This window comes from Aquarana catesbeiana, linkage group LG03, assembly GCF_042186555.1.
Source record: "Aquarana catesbeiana isolate 2022-GZ linkage group LG03, ASM4218655v1, whole genome shotgun sequence".
Classification (NCBI taxonomy): Eukaryota; Metazoa; Chordata; class Amphibia; order Anura; family Ranidae; genus Aquarana; species Aquarana catesbeiana.
The window spans coordinates 169096066-169123181 of NC_133326.1; the positions used below are offsets into that span (position 1 = coordinate 169096066).

Below are 27116 nucleotides of genomic sequence, written 5' to 3' on the forward strand. Positions count from 1 at the left end.
GGAGAAAGTAGTCGGTTAGGTTGAAAATAGACCATAGAAATAGAGTGGGTGCCAGGGGAGTAGAGTGGCGAGTGTGTTCAAAAATAGTTAATGTAGTAAGTGGTGTCTATCACACTCTGCTGTATGACACCGGTCTGTGCTGTTAGAAGTTTGCTTATCTTTGGAACATTCAGTTACTCCCTATACACTAGCAACATCAGTAGCCGGGCCGCTTAATAACTCTCAGAATTTGCCTTTTGGCCTCAGTGTATTCTCAGAAATACTATATCCTTACACCCCCTACTGGCCTCCCTTCCTCTTCCTCTTTTTGTTGGAAGGCCAAGGGAGGATCGAACCCCCCTCCCTCACCATAGATATTTTTGAATGAATTTTTTCATCTCAATTTCTTCCCAATACGGATGCAAAACAAATTTCTAACAATTGAAAACCATTACTTCCTCTTGGAACCAAGAATTTCTATGGTTGACAGACCGTGTCCCTACTGTTTTTAATTTTCAATCATATGGAATGCCAAGTCAGTAACACACCACAATAATGAGCAACCGGATTGAGGAAGCTGTCCAAGGCCTATTAACCCCCGGGTTCTGGTGAGTTGGAACCCCTTGTGGGGGTGTGTTCAGCACAAGGTGATATAGCGTATGGTGAATGGTGCACTCATCCAACCTGCTACACACACTATTTATCCAGTTGGAGACCCCATGTTAATTTCTGTCACACCTTTGCTCAAGTTCTTCATTTGCACTTATAGCAGAGACACCATATACTTGTCAGTCGTATCATCAGACTGAGGAAAGCACCGCTTTGATGTGTTATCGGTTTATATCTTAGAGTTATTATTTACACATCTGTTTTAAATGTAGTAAGCGGGTCTTTGTCCCAGAGGAGCGATATAACACCTTACCTAAGTTGGTGTACCGGAACAGCTCCAAAGGAGCCTCAAATCAGTCTTCAAGGATCACCCAAGATGGACCCTCTCGCTAAGGTAGTAGTTTGTGGTGAATTTATGTGAGGATCAACAAAATAAGGACATCTGGGAATCTAATCCTGGTAGAAAAAGGTGTTACCTGTAATGTGGAGTAACTAGTAATTTGCTAGAGTATTTAAAAGGGAGTCACAAACTTTTAAGGTATGTTTCATTAAAGGGCTAAGAGTGGGTGAGAATGAGGGGGTTCATGGTAGTGATTTTAAATGCATGAGAGCAGTGTGATCAGCTTCCAATTCTACCCACAAAAGGGGCTCCATGGCTGCATAAAAAGCAACTAGAAGTGTGATCCAGGCAGCTTGGTAATATTTTAGGAAGTTGGGAACATGAAGCCCCCCCCGTCATCTGTGGATGTACAAAGTGTGTTTGGGGATTCTAGGATTATGATTATGCCAAATAAAAAGACATAACATGGTTTTGGAGAAATTTAATGGTGAAGGAAGATACCAGGGTTGGGAGAGTGCTGAAGAGAGATAGTTATTTTGTACAACAGTCATTTTAATTGAGTTAATGCACCCCATTCAAAAGACGGGGTGTCGGGACCAGGAAGAAATTCAAGATTGGAGACTGCAAATGGTCGTAATGTAATTGGCAGAGTATAAATCAGAAAAATGCGGGGTTAAGTGAATGTCCAAATATTCTAGGCTTTTATCAGCACAGGAAAATTTGTGGCAGTGGGTAAGAAGACATTGAGAGCCACCGAATTGTCCCCATTTAGGCAGAGGTTGGAAATTTGGGCGAACGAATATAAGATGGACAGCAGATTCAGTAGCGAAATAGTGAGTTGTGTTAAAGTCAATAGAAGGTCATTAGCGAAAAAGGATGACCTATATGAATACGCCATGAATGTTAGGGTAATTAAGGTGAACTAAAGGCTCGAGAAAAAGAATAAGATCAGTGGGAAGGGGGCATTCGTGACGGGTTCCCTTTCCAAAAGGGAAGAGGGAGGAATAATAATTCAGGTATTTGATGCAAGCCAAGTGGCAATTATAAAAGAGATTTTAGCCAAGAAAGGAAATTGTTCCCGAAGCTCCATTTGCATACTATGTAATGTAAATACTCCCACAAGATGGCATCAAAAGCATTATGTATATTCCAGCGGCAAGAGCTGGACTGGCAATTAGTTTCAGTGGCGTATATGGGTGTTGTCCGGAGGCCTACCTAAATATATACACACACACACAGTATCTCACAAAAGTGAGTACACCCGTCACATTTTTGTAAACATTTTATTATATCTTTTCATGTGACACCACTGAAGAAATTACACTTTCTATACTGTAAAGTGTACAGCTTGTATAACATTGTAAATTTGCTGTCCCCTCAAAATAACTAAAAACACGGCCATTAAACACTTCCCATCCGGGCAAATTCTGGTACTTCGCTCCCACATGTAAAAATCATAATTTTTTTTCTAGAAAATTACTCAGAACCCCCAAACATTATGTTTTTTTTTTAGCAGAGACGCTAGGGAATAAAATGGCGGTCATTGCAACTTTTTATGTCACACGGTATTTTCGCAACGATTTTTCAAATGCGTTTTTTTGGGGGGAAAAAAGTTTCAAGAAAAAAAAAAAAAAAACACAGTAAAGTTTCTTTTGTATAATGTGTGATATTATGTGTGTGATATAATGTGATATTACGCCGAGTAGATACCCAACATATCACGCTTTAAAATTGCGCACACTTGTGGAATGGCGCCAAACTTTGGTACTTAAAAATCTCCATAGGAGACACGGTTTAGAGTTACAGAGGAGGTCTTGTGCTAGAATTATTGCTCTTGCTCTAACGCAGCAGCAATACCTCACATGTGTGATGTGAATTCCATTTACATATGTGGGCATGACTTACGTATGCGTTCGCTCCTGTGCGCAAGCACTCAGGAATGGGGGCTCTTTTAATCACTTAAGCCCCGAACCATTTGGCTGGCCAAAGACCAGAGCACTTTTTGCGATTCGGCACTGCGACGCTTTAACTGAATTGCGCGGCCCTGAGACGTGGCTCCCAAACAAAATTGACGTCCTTTTTTCCCCCACAAATAGAGCTTTCGTTTGGTGGTATTTGATCACCTCTGTGGTTTTTATTTTTTGCGCTTTAAACAAAAATATAGCGACAATTTTGAAAAAAAAAAAAGTAAATTTTTTTACTTTTTGCTATAATAAATATCCCCCCAAAAAATATATAACAACATTTTTTTCCCCCAGTTTAGGCCGATACTTATTCTTCTACATATTTTTGGTAAAAAAAAAAAAAAAAAATTGCAATAAGCGTTTATTGATTGGTTTGTGCAAAAGTTATAGAGTCTACAAAATAGGGGATAGTTTCATGGCATTTTTATTAATATATTTTTTTTTAACTAGTAATGACAGCGATCAGCGTTTTTTATCGTGACTGCGACATTATGGCGGACAGATTGGACACTTTTGGCGCTATTTTGGGACCATTCACATTTATAGAGCGATCAGTGCGATTAAAAATGCATTGATTACTGTGTAAATGTGACTGGCAGTGAAGGGGTTAACCAGGAGGGGGCGCTGCAGGGGTTAAGTGTGTCCTAGGGATGGTTTCTAACTGTGGGGGGGATGGGCTATGTGTGACACGACACTAATCACCGCTCCCGATTACAGGGAGCTGTGATCAGTGTCCTGTCACTAGGCAGAACTGGAAATGCTTGTTTACATCAGCATTTCCCCGTTCTTCCTCTCATAGAGACTATCGCGGGTCTCCCCGTGGACACTGAGTCTGAGATCACACTCACGGAACAGCGCACGCAAACACACGGTGGCAAATTTAAAGGGACGTACCTGTACGCCAATTTGCCTGTCCGTTCCATTCTGTCAACGTATATGTACATGCGGCAGTCGGCAAATGGTTAAAAAAATAAAAAATGTATTCTTTATTTTTATACTTTCTCTTTAAACCCCACATCTCTCCTTCAGGCTGGAAAGACCGAGATAAAAAAAACAAAAAAAAAACAAATAAAAAAACAAAAAAAAACAACAACTGTCTTGGCCTTTCCAGCCGCGTCCCCGGTATTGTTTACTTCCGCCGCCCCCAACATCGCTCCCGGGCCTCCGAGTGTCATAGAGATGACTGGGGACCATCTGGTGACCAGAAATCTCTATGCTTAACTTCTTGCGGCGACGGATTCGTTCTTCGACTCGCCGATCACATGGGCGAGCTGGTAGAAGCACCGGAGGGAGGGTCCCCTCCTGCCCCCTGTAAGAACCACCAACTGGCTGAACTGCCACTATGATTGTTCTTACGGTGCAGGGAATCGCTGGCTGAAAAAGATGATATCTGGATGATGGCTGTAGCTGCAGGCATCATTCAGAAATCCCCATTCAAAGTCCAGGACGTCATATGATGTACCTTGGGTGGGAAGTGGTTAACGTCTAAACCCCTGGGAACAAAAGTGAGTACACCCCTAAGTGAAAATGTCCAAATTGGGCGCAAAGTGTCAATATTTTGTGTGGCCACCATTATTTTCCAGCAATGCCTTAACCCTCCTGGGCATGGAGTTCACCAGAGCTTCACAGGTTGCCACTGGAGTTCTCTTACACTCCTCCATGACGACAACACGGAGCTGGTGGATGTTAAGCTACTTTCAGACTGGGGCGGGCATCGGCGGTAAAGTGGCGCTAGATTTAGCGCCGCTTTACCATCTTTTTAGCGGCGCTATTCAGCAGCTAGCGGGGCAGTTTTAACCCCCGTTAGTGGCTGAAAAAGGGTTTGCAGCGCTGCCCCATTGTTTTCAATGGGAAGGGGCGCTTTAGGAGCGGTGAATACACCACTCCTACAGCGCTGCAAAGATGCTGCTTGCAGGACTTTTTTGACCGTCCTGCAAGCACACCACTCCAGTGTGAAAGCCCTCGGGCTTTCACATTGGAGTGAATTGAGCAGCTCTTTCAGGGCGCTTTGCGGGCGCTATTTTTAGCGCTATATTGCCTGCAAAGCACCTCAGTGTGAAAGTAGCCTTAGAGATCTTGCGCTCCTTCACGTCCGTTTGAGTATGCCCCACAGATGCTCAATAGGGTTTAGGTCTGAAGACATGCTTGACCAGTCCATCACATTTACCCCCAGCTTCTTTAGCAAGGCAGTGGTCGTCTTGGAGGTGCGTTTGGGGTCATTATGTTGGAATAATGCCCTGCGGCCCAGTCTCCGAAAGAGGGGGGGGGGGGGGGGGGAATCATGCTCTGCATCAGTATGTAACAGTACATGGTATCCATGGTTCCCTGAATGAACTGTAGGTCCCCAGTTCCGGCAGCACTCATGCAGCCCCAGACCATGACACTCCCACCACCATGCTTGACTGTAGGCAAGACACACTGTACTCCTCACCTGGTTGCCCCCACGCACGCCTGACACCATCTGAACCAAATAAGTTTATCTTGGTCTCATCAGACCACAGGACAAGGTTCCAGTAATCCATGTCCTTAGTCTGCTTGTCTCCAGCAAACTGTTTGCGGGCTTTCTTTTGCATCATCTTTAAGAGAGACTTCCTTCTGGAACAACAGCCGTGCAGACCATTTTGATGAAATGTGCGGCGTATAGTCTGAGCACTGACAGGCTGGCCCCCACCCCTTCAACCTCTGCAGCAATGTTGGCAGCAAAGACAACCTCTGGATATGATGCTGAGTACGTGACCTCAACTTCTTTGGTCGACCATGACGAGGCCTGTTCTGAGTGGAACCTGTCCTGTATGTCTTGGTCACTGTGCTGCAGCTCAGTTTCAGGGTCTTGATATTCTTTTTATAGCCTAGGCCATCTTTATGTAGAGCAACAATTTTTTTTTTCAGAATCTCAGAGAGTTCTTTGCCATGAAGTGCCATGTTAAACTTCCAGTGACCAGTATGAGAGAGTGAGAGCGATAACACCAAATTTAACACACCTGCGACCTTGTAACACTAGCAAGTCACATGACACCAGGGAGGGAAAATGGCTAATTGGGCCCAATTTGGACATTTTCACTTAGGGGTGTACTCACTTTTGTTGCCAGCGGTTTAGACATTAATGGCTGTGCATTGAGTTATTTTGAGGGGGCAGCAAATTTACACTGTTATACAAGCTGTACACTCACTACTTTGTAGCAAAGTGTAATTTCTTCAGTATGATCACATGAAAAGATATAATAAAATATTTACAAAAATTTGAGGGGTGTACTCACTTTTGTGAGATACTGTATATTAGTAATAGATGGGTCCTATCTATTTGGCTCTGAAGAAGAGGTTTTACCTTTGAAACACGTAAGCCAATTTAGACCCTAGACGTGTCTCTTTGGCATTGGAACACTCTGAGTCACACTTAAAACTGTGCCACGAGCTAGTGGCTTGATGTGCTGATGATGTTGCTGAACCTACATGATTTGGGAGTACATTTTTTTTTATCGGTTTTTAATAAAGTATTTATTTAAAAAAAAAAAAAAGTTGATAAAGCCATTTAGATTTCTGGCCCATATTAAAAGAGAACCTGTCTGCAATTTTAAAGGTTTTAAATTCCTGGCTTTCCGCCCGCCACTACATAAAGGAGTGTTGTGAGGAGGTGGAGGAGCTTAGCCAGCATATCATTTTTGGTGATATCGGTAAAAAGGACAGATAGAGAAGGTGAATCTCCTTAACAGGAACACAGGACAGTAATAAAAACCTGACGGGTGTTTTAATCTCTTTCCACTCCAAAACTAAAGGAAAACGTTTTGCCTTTAGTTATACCTTAACTCCTCTGAGCTAGTCAAATTAGCAAACAAGTTCATAGGCACATTGCAAGCGAAAAAAAAAATAAAAATAAAAAAAAAAAATAAAAAAAGAGAGAAGATAGGTTTACAGACAGGAAAAACGCTGCAAGTAAGCATTTATAATACTTTTATTTTTCTGTCCTTTACCAGAACTTTTTTTTTTTAATGGGTGACAGAGTGTCTTTAAAATAGATGACATCTGCACTTTAAGCAAATGCAATGCCTGAGAGAAGACAAGGTCTGTTATTATTACCAAAATTATTTTTTTTTTTTTAGTTTTCAGTTAAACAGCTTTTCAACTTTTCAGATGGAAATCTGACATCTATTTCACACAATTTTCAAAAATGTCAGACATTTCTCAGAATCAAACTGATGCGAAGTGATAGAGGTTGTATGAAATCCACTGATCTATATAACTATTGTAAAGTCATTTTTTTTATCCTAGTAGTTATTATTATAATACAGGATTTATACAGCGCCAACAGTTTGCGCTAGTAGTTATCAGAAGACCTAAACTGCCAACAACGCTCATAATGGGAAGTAGAAATATGATGAATGAGGTGCTTTTTAGAACACAGTCCCAAGGAAGTTGAACTTCTGGGAGTAGACAGATTTCAGACATGCAAATTAAAAGAGGCATTATCTGGGGGCCAGAAGCCTTTTACCGATGGGTATAATTTCATGACAGTGTCAGCTTAAAAAAAAAAAAAAAAAAAAAAAAACTGCAACATGTCAACAATATACTGGATAAACATTATTACATGCTAACAAAATATTTATTTTCGACTTAAAAAGTACCCTTTGCGGTAATATATATTTATGTATTACAATTACTTTTTTATAGATCATATTTTTATACTATAACATATTTTAAGTTTAATATATTAATTTACTAAGGTCATAACTAAAATTTCCTCTTTTATTCTGCTGGAAACAGCTGACTCAAAGCAGCAACTTATCCCTTCATTTCATTTTCTCCACAGGCAACAAAGATTGCTCCGGAAAGGAAACAACTTCTCTTTAGGAAAAAAAAAAAAACACCCCACAGTGCTCTTAGACCCCTTGGTCATGTTTTAATAAAGTGAATGTAAACCCTCACATATATCCATTGAAGTGAATAGCCTCAGATGTTACACAGGGATGAAAAAAAAATCATCCTACATAAGTTTTACATGCATATCTGCTGTCTTCAGCTTTATATACTGTTTAAAATGTGCATGTCCTGTTAGATTTTTCACTTCCTCATTCAGCAGTAGCAGTGTAGTGTTGGATTATGCTGGGAGACACCTGATTGGAGGAAAGGCACACACCCCCACTCCATATAGTAAAAGACTTGCAGGGCTCTCCTGTGTATCATGAAGCAGTCTGCTAATCTATTTATAGCAGCCTCCCACAACACAAACTTCAGGCTCCCATTTGGGAGAACTTGTCAGAAGTTATCAGGCTGATAAAAGAGCTACTGAGCAGGCAAAAGCTATGGGCCACAGTGCTTTGAAGAGAGAACAAAACACTACAGATATATGTGCCCACCTCAAATTTCATAAATCGGGTTTACATCCACTTAAATATAAAGGGCTCTTGTTTGCTCCCCTTTGGTCTGTTAAATATACCATTGAAAGTGTTTTGTTATATCTGTTTTTAGCAAACAGATATAACAAAACACTTTTAATGGTATATTTAACAGACCAAAGGGGAGCAAACAAGCCAAGTGTAAGAAAATACCAATTATGTTAGAAATCTAGTGCTGTCCTGCCTCCAGTCAGCCTTTCTGCATCAAATCAAGAACAGTAATTAGCCCTACTAATCCTTATCGTAGGACTGCAGAATGATTAGCCATTATGTTGCTGAGATGGGAGAGTAGGTGGATCTGAGTAGTTTGGCAAGGAGAAAACCCATCAGGGCTGACAATTTTGTGTTGTCAGTCCACAACATGATTAAGGATCTAACGGCATTTCTGGCAGAGTGTTACAGTGCCTTGCAAAAGTATTCACCCCCTGGCTTTTTACCTGTTTTGTTACATTACAGCCTTTAGTTCAATTTTTTTAAAATCTGAATTATATGTGATGGATCAGAACACAATAGTCTAAGTTGGTGAAGTAAAATTAGAAAAATATATACATAAAACTATTTTTCATAAATAAAAAAATTATTATTTGGCATGTGCACTTTGTTATGAAGCCCATAAAATGCTCTGGTGCAACCAATTACTGTATTTACTGGCGTATAACACTCACTTTTTCACCATGAAAATCGGGTGCAAATAGCGTGTGCGTGTTATACGCCAATACTTCAATTTTAGCTGCCTCTGAGGGGACAGGGAGGGGGACGGGATGAGCGTCGTCAGATTAAATACAGTGAGAATCTCCTGTTTATTTGGCGGCCTCTATAATAGAAATTCCCGTCTCCTGGGCCGCCATTGGGCCACTGTTCTGTCTATGATAGGAGATTCTCACTGTATGTAATCTGTCGGCGCTTGTCCCGCCCCCCTCCCTGTCCCCTCTAGGCTGCAGATGGGCATCGATCAGGCTGCATTGATGTCAGTGGTGAGGCTGCTGCATTGATAGCAGTGGTGAGGCTGCTGCATTGATGGCAATGGCAAGGCTGCTACATTGATGGCAATGGTGAAGCTGCATTGATGTAGACTAATGAGGCTGCATTGATGGCACTTGTGAGGCAGCAGATGGGCATTGATCAGGCAGCATTGATGGCATTGGTGAGGCTGCAGATGGGCACTGACCCTTATTTTGCTTCAAAGTTCCTTATTAAAAATTTAAGTTTTTTTCCTGAAACTTCCCTCTTAAAATGAATGTGCGTGTTATACGCCGATAAATACAGTACCTTCAGAAGTCACATAATTAGTGAAACGATGTCCACCTGTGTGCAATCTAAGTGTCACATGATCTGTCATTACATATACAGGCAGTCTCCGAGTTACGAACGGCGCCTACTTACGAACGGCCTGAAATGCCGGCCACTTGTGCTCCACACTGGTCCTGGATACCTCCGGACACATCCCATACTGCAGTACTACATGTACTGCATGGCCAGAAGAGCTCCCGATAACATAACAAGCGCCCGGAACATCCCACATCCATGCACAGGCGGATGTTACACTTACGAATGCAGTGTTCCGAACGGAAGTCACACTTACAAACAACTTTGACTTATCAACAAACCTACAGTCCCTATTGTGTTCGTAACTCGGGGACTTCCTATACACACCTTTTTGAAAGCCCACAGAGGCTGCAACACCTAAGCAAGAGGCACCACTAACCAAACACTGCCCTTAGGACCAAGGAACTCTCCAAACAAGTAAGGGACAATGTTGTTGAGAAGTACAAGTCAGGGTTAGGTTACAAAAAAAATATCCAAATCTTTGATGATCCCTAGGAGCACCATCAAATCTATCATAACCAAATGGAAAGAACATGGCACAACAGCAAACCTGCCAAGAGACGGCCACACGCCAAAACTCACGGACCGGGCAAGGAGGGCATCAGAGAGGCAGCACAGAGACCTAAGGTAACCCTGGAGGAGCTGCAGAGTTCCACAGCAGACACTGGAGTATCTGTACATAGGATTACAAAAAAGCCATACGCTCCATAGAGTTGGGCTTTATGGCAGAGTGGCCAGACGAAAGCCATTACTTTCAGCAAAAAACAAAATGGCACGTTTTGAGTTTGTGAAAAGGCATGTGGGAGACTCCCAAAATGTATGGAGGAAGGTGCTCTGGTCTGATGAGACTAAAATTTTACTTTTTGGTCATCAAAGAAAACGCTATGGCTGGCGCAAACCCAACACATCACCCAAAGAACACCATCCCCACAGTGAAACATGGTGGTGGCAGCATCATGCTGTGGGGATATCTTTCAGCAGTCAGGAATGGGAAACTGGTCAGAGTTGAGGGAAAGATAGATGGTGCTAAATACAGGGATATTCTTGCGCAAAACCTGTACCACTCGGTGTGTGATTTGAGGCTAGGATGGAGGTTCACCTTCCAGCAGGACAATGACCCCAAACACACTGCTAAAGCAACACTTGAGGGGTTTAAGGGGAAACATGTAAATGTGTTGGAATGACCTAGTCAAAGCCCAGACCTCAATCTAATAGAAAATCTGTGGTCAGACTTTAGGGATGCTGTGCTACCTGTTCCCTGTTTCAGGGACCAATCAGGGCCGAATCTATGCCTGAATTCGGCACTGAAACGGAGCCAAAGACGCACAGCGATTCTGTGCAGTGCGCTCCGCAGCCACAATGGAGATATGTGAACCGGCTCCCTCACATTCTCCTTCTATGCGAATTGGATGCGGGGAAACCTTTACATACCTGTAAAATGCTTTACAAGTATGCCCCTTTGTGTTTATTTGTAAAACAAAGATTCTACAACCTATTTAAATAGATAAATCAATATTAGAAAAAATAAAAAAAAATTACCCAAATTTGTTATAGCTTTCTTTTAAAGCACATACGGAAATGGATTGAAGGAATTACATAGGTAGCATTATTAAGAATTACACATCTAGGTTACCACAACCAAAGAAACATGAGTTTTTCTCACATCATCTTGGTTATACCAAAAGCTATGAAATATGAAGACCTATATTCTGCAAATTTTGTATTTGCCCCTATAAAATGAGCAATTATTTCAACTTACCATCATATAAGGATCATCTACAATGGGATAAATGTAATCTGTAGTTTGAACCAAGGAAAGGCCACCGTGTCTTAAAGGAATGACACATGTGTCCATGCCAATACCTGCAAGTAAAAAGAATTTACCAGAAAAATAAAATCATTATCTATGCAAAATTAGGAAAAAAGCAAGTAAGAGTATTCAAAGATTGTACTAATTGTGAAATAATTGGCAACCATTAAAAGTAAAACTACAGCCAAACATGCAAAAATGAATAGCCTATTAAAAGATAAATAAAGAAAAATCAGTGCTCCATACTCTCAAACTTCAAATGCTGCTTTTTACTTTTGCCAACTTTTTAACTGCTGTCCAAGGCCCCATTTGGGGAGATCACCCTACAAGAATATGAAATAGGAGCCACAGGCAGCGACAAACACAATTTATAGTAAAATTAGGAAGGGTTAAAAAAAACATCTGTTACAATAGACTTGCCCTCTGTGTCCACATTAGTGAGATTTTGCCTATATTAGTCTCACATCTGTCACTATCACACAAAGATAAATATCCTCAGGAACACAAACGGTATTTAAAACCAGACAGGGGCTCCAACCCTTTCCTGCTCTGGCCAAAACTTGATTTTCTTGACCTAGTGTGCTCCAGCAAAGAAAAATAAAGTAATATTTTAAAGTTCTTGTTTCTTTACACGGTTTTCAGTTATATATCTTAGTTATAGGTAGGACAGACATATTTGTTTATTGCAAATGCATACAGAGAAGTCTGCACAAAGATTTGTTTACTGTACTGTTCCATTGTTTGTGAAGCCTATCAGTATATATCTCTGGGTTTAGTGTATAAAAAAAAAAAAATGCAAAAACTACTTTCAACTAAAATGTTATAACTGTGAATGTGCGTTCACTGCAAATATACTAGTTAAAGCTGTACTCCAGGCAGATATACAAGTACATAAAATTAATGCAGCTCTGTACTTAATAATACATCATTGCATATATTTTATGTGAGCAGTGCCAATACAGTGTCTGAATATGACTTCGTTATTAGCTACTTGCAGTCCTTTGTACAGCAAAGCTCACAAAGGTGACAGGAGAAGCAGAACAAGGAGCCTGCTGATAACAGGAAAGAGCAGAGTGACATAGGGGAATGTGTTTATTTGTCTGAAGCATCTCTATTCACCGTCTAGTCCCAGGATGGACGTGAAAATGAAACTGCAGTAGAGAAGTATCAGATCCTTACACCTGCTAGGCTTGCTGTGTGGCAGAGCTGTAAAAATCTCAGGATTGGACAGACAGAAATACAAAGCCTTTGTTAGGAAAACAACTGTCATATGTATTTCTCTGTGTATTCAGTCAGCTGTTTGTAAGCTCAGATTTAGCCCAGGTTCACACTGACAGCGGGATTGAAATCGTGCAAGTTTAGCTGAACTCGCACAATTTCATTCCCGTATGTCAGCTCCGACTTTGGGAGCGATTTCAGAGACATCTGTGTGGGTTCCTGCACAGATGTCTATACAAAATCGCACTCCGAAGTCGCCAAAAGTAGTACAGAAACTACTTTTGGGAATACTTTGCGCGCTGCAAAGATTCATACAATGATATTGCAGGCAATTGCCACCGATTTGGCATGCGATTTGACATGTCAAATCACATGCCAAATCACATCAATGTGAACCTAGGCTTAAAGCTGAATTCCAGTTATTGTTTTTTACATACTTACATTGGCCCAGCTTGGACCAACATAAGTATATACTGTATATTCCATACCTGGCCAATCCCTGCGGAAGCAGAGAATCACTGATAGCCACTGCTACTACAGTGATACTCACAGTCTTTCAGGTACCGTGCTGAGTGGCTGCCATTCTTCATAGCAACCACTGGGGGTTGCTCACTCTACATGGGCACCATTCAGAGAACGTCTTGCATTTTTTCAGTGATTGCAAAGAATTGGACGGGTATGAAATAATAGGATTTTTATAATAGCTTACCTGTAAAATACTTTTCTTTGAGGTACATCACGGGGGAATGAGCCATAGTAGTTACTATGTGGGTTATAGGCCACCTTCAGGTGATGGGCACTGGCACGCCCTAAGACAAAATGTGCACTCCCTATATAACCCCTCCCACTACTGGTAGTACCTCAGTTTTCCAGCCAAGCAATACACATGTATACCAAAGAAGGGAGGGACCTCTGTGTCCCGTGATGTACCTCAAAGAAAAGGATTTTACAGGTAAGCTGTTATAAAAATCCTATTTTCTTATCGTACACCACGGGACACAGAGCCATAGTATTTACTATGTGGGATGTCCCATAGCAATGCCAACTGAAGGGAGGGAGACACAACAAAAGCACCAAGAGACTAGAGGACTTATACTGCAGCCTGCAGTACACTGAGCCCAAAGGCGATATCCTCATGACCTTTTACATCTACTTGATAGAATCTAGTAAATGTATGGACTGAAGACCAAGTTGCGGCCTTACAGATCTGAGCCATGGAGGCTTGGTGATGTACTGCCCAAGAAGCACTGATGGCCCTGATGGAGTGCGCTTTAATATGAAAAGGTGGAAATTTTCCTCTTTAAACCATAAGCTTGAACAATCACTTGACGAATCCATTTAGAGATAGCAGACTTCGATGCTGCCTGTCCTCTCTTAGGACCTTCTGGCAACACATACAAAACATCTGTTTTAGGAATCGGAGCAGTCACTTTCAAATAAACCTTGACCACCCTCACCACATCAAGAGAATGTAGTGACTTTTCTTCCACAGAATGAGGTTTTGGAAAAAATGAAGGCAGAACAATATCCTGGTTTAAATGAAAAGCTGATACTACCTTTGGTAGGAAATAAGGATGAGGTCGCAATACAACCTTATGAATAATCAAATATGGCTCTTTACAAGAAAGAGCAGCCACCTCTGATACTCTTCTTGCAGAAGATATGGCAACCAAGAAAACTATTTTCCTCGTCAAGAGGACAAGGGAATATCTCGAATTGGCTCAAAAGGCTGTTTGTGTAAACTAAATTTAAGTCCCAAGGATTCAGGGGAGATCTAACTGGGGGATTAATCTGCGTTACCCCCTGAATAAAGTTACGAACCAGAGAGTGTGAAGCATGTGGTTGTTGAAAAAACACAGATAAGGCCGACACCTGGCCTTTGATAGTACTCAAGGCCAGCTTCATCTCTAATCCCATCTGTAGGAATTCAAGGATCCTACCTATGACATTTTCTGGGGTGCCAACCTCTGGATTCACACCAGGAGACATATGCCTTCCAGACTCTACAGTATATGATTCTGGAGGCCGGCTTCCCAGCATTAATCACAGTCGAAACTACTGAAGTTGACAGCCCACGGTCCTTTAGAATGTGGGTCTCAATAGCCAAACTGTTAAATTTAGCGTTTGTAAGGTAGGATGGAATACCGGACCTTGCGAGAGAGGGTCTGGCCACAGTGGTAGGATCCAAGGGTCCCCTACCGCCATTTTTATGATCTCGGCAAACCAAGATCTCCTGGGCCACAAGAATCACCTCCTTCCCTTCTTGCTTGACCCTGCGAAGAGCGGAAGCAGCAAAACAGGAGGGAACGCATAGATCAGTGAGAACTGATAGCATGGAAAGACCAAGGCATCTGTTCCGCATGCCATCGGATCCCTTGTCCTTGACACAAAGTTGTTGATCTTGTTGTTGAACCTGGATGCAAACAGATCCACGTCCGGAGCTCCCTGTTTTTGACATATTTCACAGAAAGATGTTGAGATGAAGGGACCATTCTCCTGGGAACAATTGTTGGCGACTCAAGTAGTCCGCCTGCCAACTTTCTATCCCTGGAATGAAAATTGCTGATAGGCAAGGAATGTTGCTTTCTGCCCAAGAAAGAATATGAATCACCTCTCTCTGGGCCGCACAACTTCTCGTGCCCCCTTGACGATTGATGTAGGCCACTGCTGTGGCATTGTCGGATTGAATCCCGACAGGATAATTCCATAGTCTGAGCATCCAGGCCTCCAGGGCCAGGCGTACTGCCCGAATCTCTAGAATACTGATGGGCAAGGTCCTCTCTGAGTTGGACCATTTCCCCTGGACAGATGCTTCTTCCAGGACTGCTCCCCAGCCCAGAAGGCTGGCATCTGTTGTTCAACCTTCCAGGGGACTGGCAGAAAGGATTTCACTTTTTGAAGATTCTTGGATATCAACCACCAGTTGAGGCTCTGATGCACATTGGCGGATAAATGCATTGGAAAGTCCAGAGCTTGGACCTTCTTGTTCCAAGTAGACAGGATACTGTTTTGTAGCAGTCTTCAATGAAACTGCGCATAAGGAACGGCCTCGAAAGAAGCCACCATCTTTCCCAACAATTTCATGCAAAGTCGAATAGAAGCATTCTTCTTTGTTTTGACCAACTGAATTAGTTCCTTTATGGAACTGATCCTTTCCTGGGGCAGAAACACCCTCTTCTGAGCTGTATCTACGATCAGCCCCAAGTACTGCAATCTCCTGGATGGAGGATTTTTCTAGGCTGAGAAACCAACCTAGGTCTTCCAGGTAGCTGACTGCGGTGACCAAAGTTTGGTTTAAGCGGGCTACCGATTGATCTATCAAGAGTAGATCGTCTAAGTAGGCTAGTAGAGTTAGACCTTTGGCCCTTAACCTGGCTAAAGGAGGAGCCAGGACCTTTGTAAACATTCGAGGTGCAGTAGCCAGACCGAAAGGTAGCGCTACAAACTGAAGATTTTCTACCTCGAAGCGTAGAAACTTCAGATGAGTGGGGAAAATCGGCACATGGAGAGAGGCATCCTTGATGTCGATTGATGCCAGAAGTTCCCTCCTTGTTGGATGGAGACTACTGATCGGATTGACTCCACGTGAAAGGAAAGGAAATTTAAAAACCAGTTTAGATGTCTGAGATCTAAAATCGGTCTGACATCCCCGTTTGGTTTTGGAACCGTGAACAGGTTTGAATAAAAGCCCAAACCTCGCTCTTCCAAGGGGACCTCCGATATCACTCCTTGAGATAAGAGATGATCCAGAGCTAGAAAGAGACTTCTTTTTCATTGGATCTCTGGGAACGTTTGATCTGAGAAAATGAGGAGACGGGAACTCTCTGAACTCTAGTTTGTAACCTAGAGAAATTGAGGAAGCCACCCATCTGTCTCAACATTGTTTCTGCCAGACCCTTAAAACTGTAGAAGCCTTCCTCCCCCATGTCCTCTTTTGGCCCTGGGACTGACCCTGAGGTTTACCTCTTGAATCTGATGGTGGAGGGCGTCGTAACTTCCTGAAGGCTGTTGAAGAAGTACGTTTAAAAGAAAATGCTTGAACTTCTTCTTAACCGGTAAAAGGGAACTTTTCCCATTAGAAATTCTTTGGATATACTTATCCAGATCATCTCCGAACAACCGTTTACCATGAAAAGGGAAACTGGCCAAGAGCTTTTTGCATGGCGCTTCGGTTGACCAATTTTTCAACCATAGGATTCTACGCACATGTACCAGCCCTAGCATGAGCCGTGAGGCCTGGAGAATAGAATCTTTCATAGCGTCTACTGTGAAACACAATGCTTCCGATATACCAGCCAAATGCTGGGCCTGCTGATCAGGAATAACTGAGTACATCTGTAAACTGGTCCTTTAAGGACTGAGATACTCCGATTGCTGCCAGCGCAGGTTGAACGACTGAACCTGCCAGTGAAATATAGTTCTTAAAAAGGAACTCCACTTTCTTATCTGTTGGATCCTTTAGCATATGAGCATTGTCAACTGGACAAGTCAGGTTTTTATTTACAGAGGATATAGCAGCGTCAATTGCTGGAATTCCCCATTTCTTATAAAAGTCTTCCTCCATAGGATAAAGTATTGAAAACTTTTTTGGAGGGAAAAATTGTTTATCTGGGTGCTCCCATTCAGAATAAATAAGCTTCCTTAGCCATGAATGGATAGGAAAAGAATGATCAGATTGGGGAGGCTTTAGCAAACCCAAACCAGAAGTGGGCTCATCGACTGACTTCGCTGCTGGCAGTAAAAATGTAGAGCGGACCAACTCCGTGAGATTGTACCAACAATCTTTCCTGCGAACCTGATATCTCTGTATCAGGTTCCTCAAAATAGGAGACGTTAGCCTCTTCCTGGTCCTTAGAAGGCAAGTCGTCCTCTCTTGCTCCTTGTTCCTCAGAATGAGGGTCCTGAGCAATGGGCGGGAACCCTCTACGCTTAGCCCCAGTCTGGAATGCAAATAAAGCATCAATTTTTTTGCTCCAAGCTTAAAATGAAGAAAAAACCTCCTGGGTAATATACGTAGGGGCTGCAGAGTTAAGAGCAGCTGCAACACTTGCCCCTCCTGATGGCTCAATCTGATCAGCCATATCATTATCAGGGGCGGATGCCATCTTTTTTGAGATGGTTCTAGGCTGCCCTGTGACTGTAGAAGTCTTTCTAGAGCCCTTTCCTGAGGTGTTTTTTACCCCCCTTCCGCTCATAGCCCGATGCACAAAGCAGAGGTACTACAAGAAGGAATGCATCCACTGCACGAGCAATAGTCCAGCTCTATCGCTGCTATTAATGCTCAGCCTGATGCTGTAAATGTGTCAAAAAGGAATGTCTGTGTCACCAAACCTCTTAATACCACTTTTGCTCGTGTCCCTCCAGCAGAATGAAACAGCACAAATGGTGCCTTTTAAAACCTCCTTCCCCGCGTTGAACGTTTGAGGACGCCAACGCAGGGTTAAGCCCCGCCCCCGTCTACAGCCCTTCCCCTGTAACTTTTAAAAACACGCTTTTCCCACGCTCCTGATCCTATGGGATCCCAGGATGGAGGAAGGAATGGCGAGGGGGGAGCTGGAAGCCACTGAGCGGCGTCTGTTTGTTCCGTTTTTTTTCCCCCCTTCAAATTTGGCGCTTTTTCCCCCCAGGATGAGGGGAAGAAAAAAAATTGCACATGGGGCGTCTGGTGGGGAGAGGGACCCCCCCCCAGGCTTACCAGAGGTCTTGCTGCTGGCTGGAGGAGGAAGGACTTCTGCTTCCTGGATCACATTGTGGCTTTCTGAGAAGCATGAGACGAAAGTGCTCAATACAGCTCCCAGTGGTGATCACATAGGCATGACAACATTTACAAATTTAAAGGAGACATTCATAAGAAAATTTCAAAAAATTCTAGAAAACTCCACTTACCTTTCCCGCCGCAGGGTTTTCTGTGGTAAACCAAGAGACCCAATCTTCACTCTTCACGGTGGGTTCCGTTAAGGAATCCTCGAGGAAACTGGGGCTGGGGATCCTCGAGGAAACCCGCAATCCTGGACCTGTAATAGCACCACCGCCAGTAAAACTTTATGGCCCTACTACCAAAAAGTACTGGATCCCGGGGTCCAGCTATCTAAAAAGAGAAGTGTTACAGGCAAGACCTAATTTTTTCGGATAAGAGGCCCGGTTACCATTCAATTCGGCCAAAAAGTCACTTTGAATGGATCCGGTCTGCATCACTAGCCCCAGCAAGGATTGTTCCAGTGGAGCTCAGCACAGCACATCTTTACTCGTGGCCAACACCTTAGACACTGGAGAAAAAACTGAGGTACTCCCAGTAGTGGGAGGGGTTATATAGGGAGTGAACTTTTTGTCTTAGGGCGTGCCAGTGTCCATCACCTGAAGATGGCCTATAACCCACATAGTAACTACTATGGCTCTGTGTCCTGTGATGTACGATAAGAAATGTATACTTACACTGATCCACATGGAAAATCTGCTCAGCTCTGACCACTTTAGAGAGGGTGATGGACAGTGGCGGGCTAGTAGCCAGCTCTAGCCGTCACTCAGAACCAACCTGGGAAAAAAGGAGGTGTATGAAGTTCATACTTTTCCCTATGTAACCAAAGTAAACACTCAAAGCAGGTTCTAAAACAGCATGTGTATTTTTTGGGGGAAAAATACAATTCTTTCTCATCCATTGACACAAGACGTCATAAACCTTTGAGCTATAATGCTTCCTGTATAAAGACTGGACACTGGCAAACTTAAAACTGTAAGCCAGTCAGTCAAAGGATAATCCCTCCAACTACCAGCAAGCATAAGTTTTCTATTTTTTTTTTTTTTTTTTTCTTTTTTTAACTAGTGTCTTATGGGGAAGGATGTTTTTTCTTCAGCTCTGCGGACCTAATTTTGCTAGCAATTTTGCTCGTCTTTAGGACTTTCCTCTTCAATTAACACTCTTCTCTACATCCCTACTAGTGCTTCAAGTGCAGCTTTGTGGTGTAGCAGTCCTTAGCCTCATCCCAGTAACTGCTACATGTGCATGGCAGCTTGTTCTTTTGAAAAACAACAGACTTGCTGGCTGAATTATCAGGTGACAAAATAAAGGATGCCTAAAAAAATAAAAATTTAAAAAATAATGCAGCCATCACATCTAATGCCGTGTACACATGGCCGGACTTTTCTACCAAACTTGTCCGACGGAACAAATCCGTCGGACAATTCGACCGTGTGTGGGCTTCATCGGACCTGCAGCGGACCTTTTCTGTCGAAAATGTGACAGACTTTAGATTTAGAACATGCTTCAAATCTTTCCGACGGACTTGAGTCCGGGCGAAAAATCAGTTAGTCTGTATGCTAGTCCAACAGACGAAAACCGACGCTTGGGCAGCTATTGGCTACTGGCTATGAACTTCCTTATTCTAGTCCGCTCGTACGTCATCATGGTCGAATCCGTCGGACTTTGGTGTGATTGTGTTTAGACAAGTCCGATTCAACGGAAGTCCGTCGAAAAGTCCGACGTGATTCAATCCGTCGAAAGTCCGGTCGTGTGTACACAGCATAAGAATTGGTAAGCTGTAATATAATAAAATGTTTGCTTTTGGGTTTAATAGGGTTGTGACAGACTGCTGGAAGTTTCTTCGATCTACCTCCAGCACGAGTCTCCTGCCTGTACATATGTGAAGGATACTTAAAGAGGTTGTAAACTCTCATTTTTTTAAATAACAAACATGTTATACTTACCTCCACTGTGCAGTTCGTCTTGCAGAGTGGCCCCGGTACTCCACTTCTGGGGCCCCATGGCAGCGCTGGTAGCTCCTCCCTGCATAGAGTTCCCACGTTGGAGAAAGCTCTCCTAAGGTGGACACCAATGCGGGCACACTCCCGAGTCCTACTTCTGTGTCCAATCACACAGAATGCAGGACTTGGCCCCTCCCCCCAGCACCCGTCATTGGATTTGATTGACAGCAGTGGGAGCCAATGGCTGCGCTGCTATCAATCTATCCAATCAAGAGCCGAGACAACGGGCAGAGAGGTAGAGCGTATCTACGCCGTGGGAATGAATGGGCTCAGATGAGTAAAAACGGGGGGCTGGTCAGTGTCAGAAGTTTTTTCAACTTAATGCATAGGATTGTGTTTTGAGCACGAGACCTTTTCATGCAAAGAACCTTTTTTTGGTTTTGCATAGGGCTAAGCTGGTGTTGAGGCCCAGGATTTCCTTCCTACCAAAGTAATTACTGTTTTTTTTTTACTTCAACCAGGACATTGTTCGTTCATCGTTCTATGATCTCTAGGTGGCTCAGACAGACACCATTAGCCAAGCTTATGGTCTTGAGGACTGGGTACTAACCCTTCCTATCAAGGTGCACTCTACTAGGTCTATTATAAGGCAAGGCTTTTGGGGCTTTTTTCGGCATTAAGCTGTTTAAACTGTTTTTTAGATCATCGAGTATGTGACCTGCTATTCTGTTCACATTTTCTCCAACTTATACCAGGTGAGTGTTCAGGTTTTATCAGATGCCAGCTTTTGGCAAAAGGTCCTTTAGGTGTTCTTTCAAACTGCAGAAAAGTCTCTTGTTTTAGCTTGTTTGGCTTTGTGTTGCTCAACCTCCATTAGGCATGTTTTTGGAAATCCCAAAAAGTAACAAATTTCCTAATAGGATATTTGCACTCCTCATAAAATCCTGTTCTCTGAGTCTATTAGGGACACATGTCCCACCCCTCTTTGTTTAAGATCATACTCTCAATACTGCTTGCTACAAAACTGGGGAATGCTGGTAGCAGAAGGGATTATCCTGGGCTGGCCCAGTTTTCTTGCCATTATCCATTTCTCCTGTACGCAGCAGTATAACCAGGGAAAAAAAACGCAATTGCTTCCAAGGAAAGGATTTTACAGCAAGTACAAAAATCTTATTCTAGTATGAACAGGTTCTCTAATCCAAATAATATTGCTTGACCTTCTTGGCATAAAGCCACACATATCCAATTTCTGTGTCAGATTGCTTTTACAGGTAATCTTTTCTGTGAGTTATTTGCACAGTGATGCAAATAAAGTAAAACGTCTGGCCTAATTCAAGCTCCTGTATAGGATGGTGTCTGCCTCATAAGATATGAAACACAGCAAAAGTGAAAGAAAACGATACAGAATAGGTAGCAGGATGGGCACAAAGAATTCTAGTATTTTTCTGTGCATATAGGGGGGAAATTTCTGCCTTAGTTACTTAATTGACTTTGGAGAGTTTGTTTGGAGAGCGGTACTGCCTGCCAAATGTGACAGGGAGTTTAATAATTGCCATGGCTGCGAAGTAAAGCATCGGGACCACGGCATGTGTACACACACCCCCCCCCACTACCTTTGCAGTTTAAGGGGGACTCAACTTCGCGGTTTTTACCGCCCCAAAACGCAAGTATAAACAAGCTCTTCGTCAGGTCTGGACAAATTTCACCAGAAACCAGCTTAAAAAATTAGAAGCCAGCAAAATACAGCTGGTAGCCTTGGTGACCATTAATATCCAGTGTGATCTTATTGCCACATAGTAAAGCTTGTAGCTGTTTCAGTAAAACCTGTCAAGAGCAATCTCAGTAACAGTTGCCTTTGTGTTCAGACATTCTCCCATTTACACACACTTTATTATTAAAGTGTGTGTAATTATACATTATTTCATTATTTTTTAATACAAGAATGATTTTATGGCAAAAAAAAAAAAAAAGTTATTATTTAGCGATCTTTTTTCTCCATACAAATTGAGAGTGAGAGAGCCAATGAGTGAGAAGAGCAAGCAAGGCAGCAAGAAAGTTGGAGAGCAAGAATCACAACTAGAAAAAGCCAAAGTATTAAATGCCATCAGAAAGAGAGCAAGAGTTGGAGAAAGTGAGAGACCATCATCAAGAGACCCAGAACAAGCATCAGGTCACCAGAGAGCGTAAGAGTATCAAAAAGAAAGCCATAGAGTGCCCGACAGACCGACAGAAAGAGCCATAGAGAGCGTGAGAGACTTTAAAAAAGACTGACAGCTGCGAGAGACCACCAGAAAGGGCCAGAGAGCATCAAGAGACTATAAGAAAGAAAGCCAGAGAGGATGAGAGACTGCCAGAAAGATAGCCAGGGCATGTAAGAAACTGCCAGAGAGAGCCAAAGAGAGTGTAAGATACCGCCACTAGGAGAGCCAAAGAATGTGAAAGCGAAGATCAAGAGTACATTTGGTGGAAAAAGCTGAAATGATGTGCCAGCTAGATATAACTGCACCCTCGATAGATATAGCAGATCTCTCTTCGGCCCATTCACACCTGTGCATTTTGGGAACATGCGAAAACCGATCGTCACACTTGCGGTGCCATTAATAGTTAATGGCTCCCCAAACGCACCTATGAAACGCGCAGGAAAAAACAAAACAAAGAAAGCTGCAAGAACTTCTTTTGGTGCATTTGTCACGTGTAGGGCAGCCCATACAAGCCAAAGGGCTTCCCTATGCTGTCATGCAAAGAACACGCGTTAATACGATAAGAAGGAGCGAACAGGCCTTATAGTTGAAATTAAGGCCTTGTTCACACAGCCAATTGCACTGTGGTGTGGCAAGCAACGTAAATCTGTGGTGGGGATTGGTGTTTGTGATCAGCTGCAGCCAGCAAGCCTATGTAAACACAAGTTTACTACTTTTAATGAACTCCATTACATTTAGCAAATTTGCTGACAAAATGTATTTACAGAAAATGTAACCGGCCAAAAGGGTTACATTTTCACTTTGAACCTTATTCAATAAATAGATTTAGTGGTCAGGAGTGGCTGTACTTACTTTCCTTTCAAGAGGAATTTTGGATTTTACATAATGAAAAATATATTTAAAGAAAGACTAGAAAAGTGGAACAAGATGACACACAAGAGTGGAACAGAATTTCTTCCTCTTCCAGATGTGAACATTATATCTACTTACAAACAATTGTCCTGATCTTTAACAGACATAAGCTAGCAAAGATCGCGATCAAAATTCAAAAACCTCTTTAATATACTACATGCAAAACAATATTCACTAAAGCTGGAGGTATAGAAGATACTCTTCTCAAGGCCACCCCTCATATCTCCATTTTGACTGCAATTGCAGGCTCATTTGTTCAACAACAATAAAACCATTAATCCTGTGATTACTTTTCACCCTTCTGGGTTCCTCCCTGTGACATGTTTCACTCAAAAGAAATTAAATTAGTATACAGCAGGCAGACAAGAGTGATCATTGGATTATTCATTGTGGTGTGGGAATGTAACATGTGGCCTTCACTTTTCTTTTGCATCTTGTAACAATCAGAGTTTCCCCTCATTTTGGAAAGAATTCCTCTTGCTTCCGATTCTACAATTGGGACAGGAAGTGCAGAGAAATATCTCAAACAAAACACCCAAGATTTACAGTTTCAACATATGATTAAGAAAAATTTGTGTATCTTAACTGAATATGGTATGAATCTTGGGTAAAAAACATTAATAATTATTACATCAAGGGATCTAATAAAAAGGAAATAAATTGCAATTAACAGTACAACAAAATCATTTTACTACCTTATTATTCACAACTGAAAACAAAATAAAAATAAAAAAAGTATACACTGAAGATGCAGCTTTTTGGTGAGCAGAGAAATAACATTACTAGGTCTTTGCATATTTTGCAGCAAAGAACCAGAATTCACTCAATTACATGCTTAACAAAAAGGTTATTAAAAAACGCAGTTGCTTCTTAGGATTAACTGGGAGAAATGTCAAATACTACCCATAGATCCCTTGGTGCTCTTGCTCCATAGCTAGAGTAAGAGTTCTCTGATATTTAGCCCCTAATATCGAACCTGTTTGTTTTAATCAAAACCAAGACTCAACGTATGGAGCTGCCTTCCCTTGGGGGTTATGGGAAGAATCAATTTACTCAAAATTATTAATCTACTACCAAAAATACTAGACCTCTTGTGGCTTGCTCCAGTTTATATGCCTTTTAAATTCTTCCGACTTATGTATTCTCTTAACTCCTTTGTCTGGGGATCAAGTCGCCATAAGCTACCCTGGTGAACGTTGAAGAATCCCGTTTCCCTGGTGGGTGCTACCCTACTCAATTTTAACCTACATTATATACATATTTTAATATTATACACACACATATATATATACTATGTGGGATGCGGGAACACTTTGAGCGTTCTAGCATAGCCTGTCACCACCTGAGAATCTAGGACCTCATGGTATGCATGAACGGGGCGCCTACTTTCCATGCTCACACGCCTCTATGGTGTAACACCCAACTACCTGAACTCTTGACGATACCGGACCACTCCCTTTGGACTTCCAAGGGCATCCTATATGTATATCAGGTTTTCACTGGAGCTGGGCAAAAATCCTTTCAAGAGCTTAAGGATAAGTTCTGCCTTACCAATTCTTTGCTCTTTCAATAATTACAACTACAACATGCCCTACGCATCCAATTTCCTGGCTCCATCCCCAGTTCCCGGTCTTCCCCATTCTGGATTCAATACTAGGAACGGATCCTAAAAAACTGATTTCAATATTTTATAATGATCTTCTCATTCCCTCAGCCACTAGGTTGGCCTAACAGCTTAAATCTAGATGGGCGCGGGATGTCAGGGACATGGAGGATGTAGACTGGGACAAGATACTAGATGCTTGTAAACAGGTGTCTATGGCTTCACTTCACCTTACACAGCTTTACATTCTACATAGAGCACACCTGACCCCAGTACACATTTCCAAATATCGCCCCTTACATTCCCCGAAATGTCCTAGATGTTCCAACCCCCCCCCCCCCGAGGCCTTTTTCCATATCCTATGGGATTGTCCGGCTATACAAAATTACTGATCTCAAGTAGTTTGATTCCTTCATAAGATGGGCACATCTCTGACAGTCGACTCGAAGTTGTGTCGGTTAGGTTTCTTCCCTAACCCAGAAGATAAGTTTGGGATATTTTTATTACAGGAAGTGCTTTTTATTGCTAGGGAGCTTATTGCTCATTTTTGGATGCTGGCACTAACTCCTACGCTTCGAGCCTGGTGTCCTGAAGTCAATTCTTTATTGCCCTATAAGAAACGTATCTATGTACATAGAGGGTGCCCAGCTAAGTACAACAAGATCTGGGACTGATGGTTGGCTGCCCCTGATACCTGCTCCCAATCATGTGCTACTATCAAATGCGGTTTACTTATTTTGCCAATTTTTCATGTACATGTAATTATGCCTTGCAGTGTGAACATATGTTCTTCCATTGCTTGTATTGTATATTTCTTTCACATGGTTCATTCTACAGAGACGTCTCGGATAGATGACACAACCGTGACCTTGCTATATTGTATTTACCTACCATGGTTGGAACATATTGTCTCAATAAAACACATTTGAAAGTAAAAAAAAAAAAAAATAAAAAAGCAATAATGCAGTTGCTCACAGTTTAAGGGCTCATACACGAGGGGGTGAACAAGTTGCAGGAGTATTGTATCTTTTCAGAATGAAAAAGCCAAGGTTATTCTGTATATCTTCTGCCACTGCATGAATGACTAGTTGGGGGGGGGGGGGTGTAAACAATAATAGTGTAATGCCAGCACATCGTTGATATTTACATGTTGGCTCTCAGCAGCGGCCAATGGGCGCCATTTATGCTGTATTCATATAAACGTTAGGGCAAAACTGACATGTGTACAGACAACTTTTTCACGCAGTATTTTGCTGCCAGCACCAAAATAATCTGGACTGGATTCCTTTTTAATCTATGCTCTAAGTAACTAGCCACTACTCATGTCCCCATGGTCCGGCAAGGTCATGTTCATAATGACAGGTCATTACATGAGGTCACCAACCTAGGATTACCCAAATTCCACCAGTGATTTGTTTACACAGACACCATTAGGTCATGTATTACATGGCTTTGTGAAAAACTAAACCTGCAGAAGATCCTACAACTCAGTGTTACAAATGCCATGTACTGCATACAATCTTTTTAGTGAGCATCTTCAACTCATTAATTGAAGTTACACTTACAACACCCAATAACTTACCCAGCCTTGGCATAACTGCACCAAGAAATTGCTCATCATCCTGAAAGTGATTTTCCTGTAAAGATTCTAGCAATTTTTGTAAAACATCTTGAGGAACTTTGCACCCAGTGCCTTTAAGCTCTGCAAAGCGTGTTAGGCGGAAGCTTTTGTCAAGCTCATAACTCTCAGGATTGAAAGATTCCCGGACAGACATGTTTCTCAGATTAATTCTTCAGTTTGTGTCACTTAAAATCGACAATCCTTTTGGCTCCTTTGTGGACGAACCTAGAGAGTAAAACAAAACAATATAATAAAGAAAGAAAAAGATCAGCAGAGAACATAGCTTTTAAATATAGGCACAGTGGTGTAGTGGGTAGCACTCTCGCCTGGCAGTAAGAAGGTTCGCTGGTTCGAATCCCGACCACGACACTACCTGCCTGGAGTTTGCATGTTCTCCCTGTGTCTGCGTGGGTTTCCTCCGGGTACCCCGGTTTCCTCCCACACT

At 42.3% G+C, this 27116-nt stretch overlaps 1 protein-coding gene across 3 annotated transcripts in view; it reads right to left on the bottom strand.

The window, feature by feature from the left end:
• SEPHS1 (selenophosphate synthetase 1) overlaps positions 1–27116 on the bottom strand; it is a 121123-nt gene that overhangs the window by 67928 nt on the left and 26079 nt on the right. For all 3 annotated transcript variants that reach the window (XM_073619513.1, XM_073619512.1, XM_073619515.1), the window contains 2 exons: positions 26633–26896; positions 11368–11471 (listed from right to left, as the gene is read on the bottom strand). In XM_073619513.1, coding sequence (XP_073475614.1) covers positions 11368–11471; positions 26633–26825 — 297 coding nt within the window. In that variant the 5' untranslated portion in view covers positions 26826–26896. The remainder of the gene's footprint in view (positions 1–11367; positions 11472–26632; positions 26897–27116) is intronic.